This window comes from Micromys minutus, assembly GCF_963924665.1.
Source record: "Micromys minutus genome assembly, chromosome: 23".
Lineage (NCBI taxonomy): Eukaryota > Metazoa > Chordata > Mammalia > Rodentia > Muridae > Micromys > Micromys minutus.
The window spans coordinates 29,009,838-29,022,460 of NC_137958.1; the positions used below are offsets into that span (position 1 = coordinate 29,009,838).

General features: G+C 40.6%; 1 protein-coding gene across 2 annotated transcripts; it reads left to right on the plus strand.

Moving 5' to 3' along the window:
* Window positions 1-1,741: 1,741 nt before the first annotated feature.
* MTERF1 (mitochondrial transcription termination factor 1) lies at window positions 1,742-6,462 on the plus strand. Of its 2 annotated transcripts, XM_080936065.1 has the most exons (3): window positions 1,742-1,774; window positions 3,572-3,645; window positions 5,242-6,462. In XM_080936065.1, the coding sequence occupies exon 3, from the start codon at window positions 5,269-5,271 to the stop codon at window positions 6,406-6,408; it is 1,140 nt and encodes a 379-aa protein (XP_080792191.1). In that variant the 5' UTR covers window positions 1,742-1,774; window positions 3,572-3,645; window positions 5,242-5,268; the 3' UTR covers window positions 6,409-6,462. The 2 variants fall into 2 exon arrangements, with proteins under 2 accessions (XP_080792191.1, XP_080792192.1); XM_080936066.1 differs by lacking the exon at window positions 3,572-3,645 and having other exon boundaries at window positions 1,749-1,774.
* The last annotated feature ends 6,161 nt before the right edge of the window (window positions 6,463-12,623 follow it).

A 12,623-nucleotide genomic window follows, 5' to 3' on the forward strand; every position in this document is an offset into this window, starting at 1 on the left:
TGAAATTCTTAAGAAAATGGATACATCTAGAGAATATCATCCTGAGTGAAATAACCCAGTCACAAAAGAACAGACATAATATGCAGTCACTGATAGTTGGATACTAACCCTAGAAAGCTCTGAACACCCCAGAAACAACTCACAGACTGTGTGAAGTTCAAGAGACATAAAGAAAAGAAAAGAAAAGAAAAAGACATTATGTTTACTCCTTACACACCAAGAAAACCTTGACTAATTCCAGGTTACATCCTGTTTTACATGTACTTTATGCTCATTGTAACTAGTAAGATCTTAATGCACACTATGAAACCTTATTTTAAAAAAGCCAAGCACTGACAAAAATGTATTTGTATACTTTTATGCAAAAATGCTTAAATTTGTACCTTTATCTTTGTTTTTTTAATAAAGTTCTCCAATTAAAAAAATAGTGTTTAATATGATGGTGCCTGTATTCTAGCTAGAGTAGCCATGTGGCTGGATTCCTTTCTGGCTCTAATTGGCTTTGTTGAGATTCAAACATGAGTGGTAAAGTAAGAGTCTGTGAACTTCCCAAGGAAAAGCTAGTTAGGCAGGCATATATTGGCACAATAGTCAATATTAATAATTATATCATTATTATCAATCTTGGTTATAAGAGGACAGGGACAATTCTGAAGACAGCAGAGACTTGGCATTTGGACTACACAAATTAAGTCTAATTCCTGAGTATTTTAACTTTAGTTTTAGGGAGGTATTTGTCTTGATGTAGACTTTCTTACCCTCCTCCTTCCAAGTGAGGTCATTTAAAGTCACAAGCATCATCACATGTCACCATCCTTTCAATAAAGAAATGTTAAAAGAGAGATCTGCATAGCAGCATAACTTTGATACAAAGTCGACTTAATCAACATTAAAAAAAAACTGAAGGAAGATGAGAAACCAGAACAGCATCTTCTATCCGGCTCCCAGTTCTCTTTTCCTCTTCTTTGCCCCTCACCTTTCACCCCCTACCCTTGGCCTTCCTGTCTCCCAAACTCTCCAATATCTCAGCCACACCATTTCCTCGTTGACATCACTTCCATGAGGACTTAAGCCATTCCTAGTGATCATAAAAGAAAATCCGTGGGGACCTGCTGAAGAGAGAATATTTAGGCAGAAGTGACACCATGGGACTTATGGTTCAGAAGACAGAGGCTGTCTTGCTTTCCCCTGTATTCCCGAACGTGAAACAAGCCTGGAACACACAGATGGTCGATAAATAGTCACTGAATAAATAAGCTAGGGCAAGGAATATTTTCCAAGTCGTCCTCCGTCCCCAAAGCTGAAGAAACTGTGGTCAGTGGGTTCACTTTCCGGGTAAATAGATTATTAAGATTTTACATTTTTTATTATTTTTTCTTTAATATTTATTCTTACAAACACCAACCAACTAAATAACGCAAAAAGAATTTGCAAAAGGGGTGAAGGTCTATAAAGCAACCTAAGAGAAAGACTGAGACCAAAACCGAACCTGTTCCGGGGTACAGACAGAATATCACCCCCAGGCAGAGGGGAGCATTGGTTCCACTCTGTGGTCCAGAACCAGCCCCGCAGCTGAGTCCCAGCATCCATCGCAGTCTCTAGCCGCCCCCTGCTGGGCTGCTGCCGCCAGACTTGGGAGGATTGAAGATGCGCGCCTAGGTAATGACGTCACACCTACGCCCTGTGATAGGCCGGAAGCCAGTCTCTACTTCCGCCCTCCTATTCCTCCTGGGCGTCTACGGGCGGAAGTAAAAGGTGTCTACCGCAAGCTTTGGTAAGGAACGCGAAAGCAATGTTGGGTTCGGGCTGGGGTTGTGGAGCTGCTGCAGCGTTTGTACGCGGTTTGCAGGTCTCCGGCAGACAGTGCAGTGCTAAAGGCAGAATTGCCCTGGAGGGGAGGAGAGGCTTCCATGTGTTATTATGATGGTTTTGATTTAGGCGCAAGTCCTCTACACTTCTTTCAGCAAAGGAGCGGGACGTTGTGCCAGAATCTGTAACTTTAGGGACAGTGCCCACCCCTTAGGCTGTTGTGTATATGGGACATTACGAGATAATAATGTATGTGAAACGTTGGGTTCTGGTGTTACAGTACGTTTGTGATGCCACTACCTTTCCCCACCCATGCGTGGAGAAAGGTCTTTTGTTGCTGTTTTCTTTGCATTATGACTGGGAAATGTTTAGTTTGCAAGACGTTGTGCATTTCACAAAAATGATGTGGAGGTGTCTAGCCTGGATCTCTCTGTTCCCTACTACTCTGGTGATGTTTTTGCCCTTTTCTTTTCCGGACTAGTGGTGTGGTGGTAGAAACATCTGATCCTTACCTTTTCTGGAGGGATCCAAAGTCTCGACTACAAAATCCAATGCTGAAATGTAGTTCTGTAAAAGAAAAAGAAAAACAAACAAAAAAGCATCTCCACCTTAAATGGTGCGTCAAAATGTGGTACCCCAATGCGAATGAAAGCCGGTTAGCTTTCCAACTGTGGGACAGAGGGGGACATCAGTCTTTCTTCTTGAATCTCACTCATTATGATCACCCTGATCTTTATGATATTCGCTAAATTTAACATTCCTTTAGAAAGTGATTTAATTTTAGAGGAATACTGAAGTCAATTCGATATTTATCTTTGCTTTTTAAATAACATTATGCTGTATAGTTAGTTACCTTGCTGAACAATCTGTTTTTAAAAGAAGATTGTTTATACAAGACCTTGCAATACAGCTAGAATTAAAGAAAATGACCCTTTCTGAAAGAAAAGGCCGTTTAACAAGATAAATGAGACTTAAAAGGTGTGTGTGTGTGTAAAGGATTATATATATATATATATATATATATATGTTTCATTATTTACTGTGTCAATTAAAAATAGTGAAAAGACAGCGGGAACAATGAGACTAGAACTGGTGAGGATGTTCAGAACGTGATGCTTTGTTACTATTTTTGAGTGGAGTTAGTGAGGAAGAGAGAAAACCCTCATGGGGGTGTTAATCACAAGGGGCATTAATCAGAGGAGCGCTGTTTTAGGATCTGCATAGATGCTCAGCTCACTTTTGTATGTGTTGATTCATTTAGACGATATTTATCTGAAGGATAAGTTATATAAAGAGAAACACAATCTACTTGTGACAGATCCAGTAGAAACCCTAATAGATTTTCTATCCTTTTTCAGGAAGCTTAGCAAACTTTTTTGTTTCCTTTGGTTTATTGGTATTAGAATTTCTCTTAAATATTCTGTGGCATGTTTATCATTTACCATGGTGCTAATTATCTAGAGTATAATTATCTGAATGCACAGTATAGGTTAGTAATTTTTAGCCTTAAAGGCTTGTTATATGTATGGTTTTTATGTACAGTATATATGACTGATTTTTTAATGTACCTATTATTTAATAATGCATATGTGATGAAACTCATAAAAAGTAGAACTCTTCACAGGATAAGACAAATGAAGTTGAAAAATGGATACTGTGTTCTCTCCTTATACCCTACTAGATCATTTTGCATGCTTATTTATAAAGCTCTTTATCAAACTTGTCTGATTGTAAACTGATAGTATTCTGTCCTGTTATCTAGCGGAGGTCACCCATGTGTTCCTGAAAAGGAAAAGGTTGAATTGTACAAGATAGAGCTTTCATTTTTTTTTCTTGGTATGTATATTTTTGCTAATTACTTGAGAATTTATTACAGTGTATTGATGAAATTCACCCCACTCCTCCAATTCCTCCTAGAGTCACACCCCATTCCATAACCATTCAACTTTGTGCTCTTGCTCTCTCTCATAAGGCACTGAGTTCAGTTAGTGTTGCCTGTATTCCTTTATAGATCCGGCCACCATCAGAGTGTTTGATCTACTGGGCCAGAGCCTTAAGTGAAAAAAAATAAATAAATAAACAAAAAAACAACAAATTAAAGGAGGACGTGGCTTTCTTGGGTTTGGAGGAGCAGAGGGTGATTGTAGATAAGAGGGAGAAAACATCCAGAGGCATCTGGAAAAATCTAAAGTGGGCATGAGTGGCAGACTGAGCTGGGCCATGTGAGGAGAGAGAGGAAGAGAGGACCCTTGAGCAGCAGCCAAGAGGCCAAAAGGCAAAAAGAACCAAAAGGACTGGTGTTGCCAAAATGGGTAGATTATATATGGAAGAGCAGCTGGGGGAGGGGCAGCCCAACCTATGGGCTGGAGAGTTCAGGGTAGAGTGGGAGATACCAGCTAGGAGGACCCTGTAACAGGTAAGGGACTGAGGGATGATGGGAAAACCTGACAGCCAGGTCAGCTTTGATATGTCTAATGAACACTGCAGCTATTTCTTGTTCTTGGCAAACTCTAATCCCAGGTTTAAGACCGAACAACTTTGAATTAGAAAATTAATTCCCCCTCATCCTTTCTGTTATTGAGCATTGAACTCAAGTCCTCATGCATGCTAAGGATATAAGCTGTACCTTAAGTATAAGGTCTACCTCTGAATTACACTTCATCTCTCAACTATTATTACATTGTAACCAAGGAAACAGTTTGGTAAACTGAGGTAGAGATTGATGTTGTTAGTTCTTGTCCAGAGATTTGTGTAAGCATATATGTGTGTGTGTGTGTACATAAATATATATATATGTGCTTATATATAATATATAATGTAATGTATAATGTTTATATGTAGCATATTATATGTTTATTATATATAATATTATACATCATACAATATTATTGTATATTATATATAATGTATGACATATACTTTTATTATATATATACATATAATCAATGTGATCCATTTAAAGGGTATTATGAACCCAAAAAAGACATTCAAGATGGAAATTAGACAATCTGAAGTGTGGTTTTTCAGAGCTACATTTAGAGTTTGAGATTAAGATAGCTAGAAGCAAAGAAATCTAGTGTCTGTGGGTGGGGTCAGTTCAGACGTCTGCCAAAGTGAAAGACAAATGGTACTGAAAGAGCCATTTATTAGATTCTGGAGAGTCAAGGCAGGCACAATGAAATAAATGGAACAGTTCAGAGGCAGGCAGTTTGGGGCAGCCTGGTGCTGTTCTGCTTCTCTTTAAGTTGAAAGAGGAAGAGCCCTAAGTCCATAGAGATCCCCCAGCAGCAGTGAGGCAGGCGAAGTGCAGCACCAGGAGAACCTTAGGGATAGGTGTTGTCTCCTGGAGAGGCCCCTTGTGTTTAAAGAATCATAATATCACTGGTTGCTCACATAGTCTTATATGTTAACATTCTATGTTGTTTTGCACAGCATTTGAAAAAAACTTTGGGCTATCCCATGATTATGGCATCAAGAAACATCTGGTGTGTGAGAAGGAACTTCCTATTTGATTTAAGAGGTTGGCTGCTCCGATATTCAGCAGAAGTTTTCCTCAAATCAGTTTCCCTTAGGACACTGAGTGTGGGGTGCACCAGTAAAGACAAGGAGTCTTTGGAGAATGCGGACCTTCTCAACAACTTACTCACCATGGGAGTTGACATTGACATGGCGAGGAGACGGCAGCCTGGAGTTTTTAACAGGGCCATTACGAATGAACAGGAGCTGAAGATGTTCCTTCTGTCCAAAGGAGCGAGTGACAACGTGATTGGTAGCATCATATCAAGATATCCACGAGCCATAACACGTACAACTGAGAGTCTTTCAAAACGGTGGGATCTGTGGAGAAAGATTATGGCATCAGACCTTGAAATTGTAAATATTTTGGAGCGTTCTCCCGAATCCTTTTTTCGGTCTAATAACAACCTAAACTTAGAGAATAATATAAAGTTTCTCTGCTCTGTCGGATTGACTCAGAAATGCCTCTGCCGACTATTGACCAATGCTCCCAGAACCTTCTCCAACAGTCTGAATTTGAATAAACAGATGGTTGGATTTTTGCAGGACACCAGTATATCCTTAGGTCATAACAGTCCCACAGATTTTGTCAGGAAAATCATTTCTAAAAATCCTTCCATCTTAATTCAGAGCACCAAACGTGTAAAGGCTAACATTGAATTTTTACAGTCAACTTTCAACTTAGACAAAAAGGACCTGCTGCTTCTAATATGTGGCCCTGGAGCTAGGATCTTAGACCTTTCCAATGACTGTACCAAAAAGAACTATGCAAACATCAAAGAGAGGCTGCTCTCTCTTGGATGCACTGAGGAGGAGGTACAGAGGTTTGTCCTAAGCTATCCGAGTATGATCTTCTTGTCAGAGAAAAAGTTTAATGATAAAATAGACTGCCTTATAGAAGAAAACATCAGTCCCTCACAAATAATTGAAAACCCCAGGGTATTAGACTCAAGCATCAATACTTTAAAAACCCGAATCAGAGAGTTGGCACATGCTGGGTATGACGTCAGCACATCAAGCATTGCTCTGCTGTCCTGGAGTCAGAAAAGATATGAAGCTAAACTGAAGAGACTGGGTGGATAGGACAGTGCAGGAGTCGAAAGGACTCTTACAAGTGTAGTGCTGGGTCCAGTTGGACTTTTCTAGCAGGAGACTCTTTTTAAAAAAATAAAAATGTTTATTTAATTTTTTAAATAAATACTTTAAAATAATATTGCTTTTATTTGTATATTGTGTGTGTGTGTATAGAGTGTGTGTGAGTGTGTGTGCTTGTGCATGTGCTGTGCATGATGAGGCACATGTGGAGGGTGGGGAGAGCTTTTAGGAGTTGGATCTCCTTCTGCTGAGTGGATTCCAGGGACCAACTTAGTCATCAGGCCTGGAAACAAAGTGTCTCTATCCACCGAGCCTCTTGCTGGCCCGAGAGATTTGACTTTTCACCACAGACACATGTTCAATGATTCTGTGGATACTTTGTTTTATAGGACATAAGACCTCACAGTGTATTCAAATGTAGTCTTTCTGGCTACCCCTACTTAGTTTAAATTAACATTAACAATCATCTATTATCAGTCACAGGCTGTAGCTGTAGTAGTTCCTGAATTCTACAGTGTTTCAAAAGATTTTACAAAATGTGCTTTTGTGGTTTCTGTTTATATTTTAACAACAAACATATTTGGGTCAGAGATACAGCTTTCTCAGCCTGTGGACCCTGGGTCAGGTGCCCAGCACAGAAAAGGTGATGGTTTTGTATGTGTTAGCCTGTCTCTTCTCATTTTCAAGCCCAAGAGTTTCTTTTATTTCAATCTAGCTAGCTAATTATAGTGTAATTTCAGAGTGTAGTGGCAGTGAAGGTAGTAAAATGTGAGCTTCCGTTGTTTTACACTTTACATTTGAATAATTAGTGTTCTCCCCTGACAGAATTAACTATAGATTGGTATATTCTGATTCTTTTATACGGGGGTAACTTAGGAGGTAGAAGAATGACTGCCCCCCAAAAAAGTTAGTTAATTGGTTGCAAGAAGCATGAAAATTTGGTACGTTGGCACATTTTTATTAAATTTAAATGTGGTTAAGAATCTCAACACTTGGAAGACTGAGGCAGGAGTATGTTGAATTTGACAGCAGCCTGGTTTACAATCTTGAGACTCTGTCTCAAAAATGCTTATTTTAAAAGGTTTTAAGGGGAGATTATCCTGAATTATTTGGTGAGCTACCTACAATCATGCCGTTATTAAAAATGGAAGAAGGAAGTAAAAGAGGCGAGAAGGATGCAGTGTAAGAAAGACTGTCTGCCATTTCTGGCTTTTGTAGAGGAGGATCCACAGGTAAGGATGCAGGTGACCTATACAATGTGGAAAACTCACAGAAGCATTCTCCCGTTAGCTCCAGTCTTCAACCACTGCATTTCATTTGTGTTCTCTGAAGACTGTGCCTGGGCTAGCAGAGGTGGCGTAGCAACAATAGTTTTAAGTATTTAATGGACAGAAATATAATATACAACCATTGGGGTTTTAAAGGCAGGGTGGGGGATAAATGACTGTCAGGCAAGATTAACGTTTTAAATAATAGGGTTTTAGTACAATCAAATGAAGGCCATTTAAAATCACGCAAGTCAGTTAAAACAATAGAGGTCCACAGGCCACACAGAGGCCTATAGGCAGAAACAGACATACTGATGAAGGTAAAGCCTCAGGCTCTCGCTAGCGAAAGCCAAATCTTAGCAAAAGCAAACAAGAACAACAGTGAAAAAGAATTAGTATGGTTCCAAGTCATTTTTTGTTGTTGTTGTAAGGGAAAACAGCATATTTTCGGTGGGCGTGTATGAGAGTCGGTAACAAAGTAAATCACAAGAAAGGAGACTTGAAAATATTGTCTTCCAGAGATAAGCTGCATTTTGGTCATGCTTCCTGCCTTTCTTTTTATACTATACCCACAGGCATGTATCAATTAGGTACGGTACCTTGGGGAAAATGCCTGGAAAATTGATGAAGGTCACAGTGGGTATTCAAATGTAGGTGAGGATTATAATGTTGTGGTCAGAGTTTATGGTGAAACTGAGCATCCATGAACATAAAATGATTCGTCATTGCACAACACTTCACTGAGACCAAATATTAATCTGTTTAATAATGGCTCAGAGAGGATGGCTTTTGTCCATGAGTCTTATCTCTGTACCAAATTGCACTTAGAAATTAATCACCTTAAAGCAGTTGCAAGCAATCTGGTTTAAATGAGAACCCAAGCTTGCACGAATCTTGAATTTTTTTTTCCCTGCCCTTACTTAGCTAAGCTCTGTGAACTTAGAAGTATGTGAAAACAAAGGGCCCGCCGGCCACATTGAAAAGATCGGAAGAAATCAGGTATGAGCAACACTCGAGGAAGTAACAAAATAAACAAAATGAGCAAGAAGGTACCAAGTGGAGGGCAGGAGAGATCGCTCAGTGGATGTGAATCCTGGCTGCCCATGAGACCTAGGCTTGGTTCCCACACCCATATCAGGCAGCTCACAACTGTAAGTCTAGGTCTAGGGGATCTGGTACCCACTTCTGGCCTTTCTGGGCACCTGAATGCAGGTGATACACAAACCGCATTAAATAAATAAAAGGTTAATATATGGTAATAAAAGGTAAACATATAAAATATGCTTATTTTTGATGTTGTAGTGGCAGTGGTTTCCTCCCATTATCAAATCTTGTCACAGCCCAGTGTTACACCAGGTGACTCGAGGCAGTATGGCATAAGCCGAGGAGTGACCCTGAAGACCAGTGCAGGGGCATGTAGACCTTCACATCACCTGTCTCTAAGCCACGAGGTATTCCCTCAGACCTAGGATCCTGGCGCTGCCGATCCAGCTAAAAACCAATAGCTGAGAAGTACACTGGGCCATAGAGGTGAAGCTACTAGTCATAGTTATGCTAAATGGATGATATCAAGCGGCTCTTTGAATATATAACTATGCCCATAGGTTAGCGCATGTCTCAGCTTTTATCAGAGAAGCTTCTTCGCGCAAAGGATGATGGTTAATGCAGAGTGCCACAACTAAGTCAACGTGCAGAGAAGACATCTCTGCAGAGTTATTAGCTACTGATAGGACATCCATATCAACCTCTTCCCCTCAAACTCAGAACATTGGAAAGAAGGTGTTGGAAGACTATAGGAGTCAGAGGTTGGGGCAGACTGGGGCTGGCTAATCAGTGCATTCGGGACATGAAAATGCCACTACACTCATGAACCTACAACAGTCGTGGTTGTCTGCACAGGACTACACTACATCAAGCCAGTCGGCACGCCTAACTGAGGGCTCATTGTTGATGGCTGCTAATGGAGAAAGAGTTAATGTTTTTCCGCTTTCCCCTCCCTCATCCCCTCCTCCCCTCCCTCATTGCCTCCTCCCCTCCCTTCTTCCTTCCTTCCTTCCTTCCTTCCTTTCTCTGATGTGATCTCTGGTAGGTAGACCATGCTTCAGTGGATGGCTCCTGTGTATATATGGTAAGTTTATGACCATCGCAGATATAGTTAGAAATTCTGTCCTATTCTTAAGCTAAAATTTATTTAAGGACTTTTAAAACCTGACTGAAATCCATGTCAGGAACTCAGCGTTTTTAAAAAGCGTTCTAAGAAAAGAGAGTCCCAAAGATCCCCTAATGCAATACTTGCATTACATTACAGTGGGAAATACTAAATCACAGTGGGAAATACTAAAAGCTGTAACTAAAATACTACATTTTAGTATTTAGCTGTAACTAAAATACTATTTTACTAGTAACTAAAATACTAAATCACAGTGGGAAATACTAAAAGCTGTAACTAATACCTTTTCATAAGAACAGAAAACCTTATGAATATTGATGCACTGCATTTCATAATGTACAGTAGCATCCAGCTGAGGTGTGGCTAGCCAGATCATTGGCGTGATGAAACAGAACGCGGTGCAAAGTGAATACTGCTTGCCCTCAGGGACCAAGTCCCTGAAGCACAGTTGTTACATAGTGAGCACTGCCGGAATTCATCACATATTTGATTTTGAATTACTTTTCTGTTGTTTCCAAAGTTTGCATAGTAATTATGTGTGACTCCCATGTGGCTGCAGCCCCCAGTGGAAGAAGCTGGGTATCAGACAGTAGGAACAGCAACCCGGGCTTTCATTTCCTGTATTAATTAATTATTCTATTTATTTACATTTTCAAATGTTGGCCCCCTTCCAAGTCCCCCCTCTATGAACCCCACTCTATCCCTCCTCCCTTTCACCTCTAAGACGGTGCTCCCCACTTAACCTATTCCCACCTCACCCCTCTAGCATCCCCCTTTTCTGGGGCACCAAGCCTCCACAGGGCCAAGCACATCCCCTCCCACTGAGGCCAGACAAGGCAGTCTTCTGTTACATATTCAGTGGGGGCTATGGAACGGCCCCTGTATGCTCTTTGTGGCTTAGTCCCTGGGAGTTTTGAGTGGTCTGGGTTATTGATACTGTTGTTCTTCCTTCTGTTATTGATACTGTTGCAGTCCCCTTCTGCTCCTTTACTCCTTTCCCTAACAATTTCATTGAGGTCCCCAGGCTCAGCCCTATGGTTGGCTGTAATGTCTGCATCTGTCTATGTCAGGTGTTGGCAGAGCCTCTCAGAAGACAACCATGCTAGGCTCTTATTTGCAAGCAGTTGGCATCGGCAATAGTGTCAGGGTTTGGTGTCTGTGCCTAGGATGGATGGCCTTTCCTTCTGTCTCTGCTCCATTTTTTTTGTCCCTGCATTTCCTTCAGACAGGAACAATTCTGGGTTAAAATGTTTGAGATGGGTGGGTAGCCCTATCTATCAATTAGGGGGCATGTCTATATAGGTGGTCTCTTCAGCTAATGTCATCCCCATTGGGTCCTGGTAGCCTCTTACATCCCAGGTCTATGGGACTTTCTAGAGATTCCCCCCTGTTTGCCACCCCACAGTGCTACATATTTATATTCATTCTGGCCTTCTGGACTCTGTCTCCCCTGATACCTGATCCTGGTCCCCATTTTCCCTTCCCCTCCCTTCTCCTACCCAGGTTCCTCCCTCTGCCTTCCGTGATTACTTTGTTCCACCTTCTAAGTGGGATTGAAGCATTTATACTTGGGCTTTTCTTCCAGTTGAGCTTCATGTGTTTTGTGAGTTGTATCGAGTATTCTGAGCTTTATGGGTAATATCTACTTATCAGAGAGTACATACCATGTATGTCATTTGGGGTCTGGGTTACCTCACTCAGGATGATAGTTTCTAGTTCCATCCATTTGCCTGCAAACACGCCTTCATGTTAAAAGTCTTGGAGAGATCAGAAATTCAAGGCTCATACCTAAACATAATGTGGATTGTCCTGCAGCCATTTGTATTTTGATGCTAACTCCACTTCCTCAAGAATGGCTGCCTAGTCACTCAGGTGACTTCATCAGAACCTTCTTCCTGTTTTAATTTGTAAAATAAAGGCAAGAGCTGGTGACTAAGCAGGGGAAGGGAGGGTAGAGAGAGAGGGACAGAGGAGAGGGAGGACGAGAAGGAAGACAAGGAGGAGAAGAAGTTGGAGCTGGAACAGCTCCTGGAGAAACCTCAAGTTAAAAGGGATCTCATAGCTGGGGAATAAAGCAGTGTAGTTGTAAATCTTCCCAATCTAGGCGCAGCTGTATTCATATTTACTGAGTTATGTTTTCATTGAATGGGTTTATTCGGGTTGAAGAGGTTACTACAACAACATAATAAATGTAATATATTGCAAGCCAGCAGACAACATCAAATTAAATGGACAGAAACTTGAAGCAATCCCACTAAAATCAGGGACAAGGCTGCTCACTTTCCCCTATTTATTCAATATAGGACTCAAAGTACTAGCTAAAGCAAATGGACAACAAAAGGATAAAAATGGGACGGGAAAAACTCAAGATATCACTATTTGTAGATGATATGATAGTATACACACACAGCCCCCAACATTCTGCAAGAGAATTCCACCAGCTGATAAACAACTTGATCAAAATGACTGGATATAAAATTAATGAAAACAAATCAGTAGAAAGAAATAAGGGAAGCAACATCCTTAACAATAGTCACAAATAATATAAAATATCTTGCTATGACTCTAACTAAGCAAATGAAACATGTGTATGACAAGTCCCTGAAGAAAGAAATCAAAGAAAACCTCAGAAGATATAAAGATCACCCATGCTCATAGATCTGTAGGATTAACATAGTAAAAATGGCGATCTTACCAAAAATAATCTACAGATTGAATGCAATCCCCATCAAAATTCCTATTGAATTCTTCAGAGAAAGAAAGAG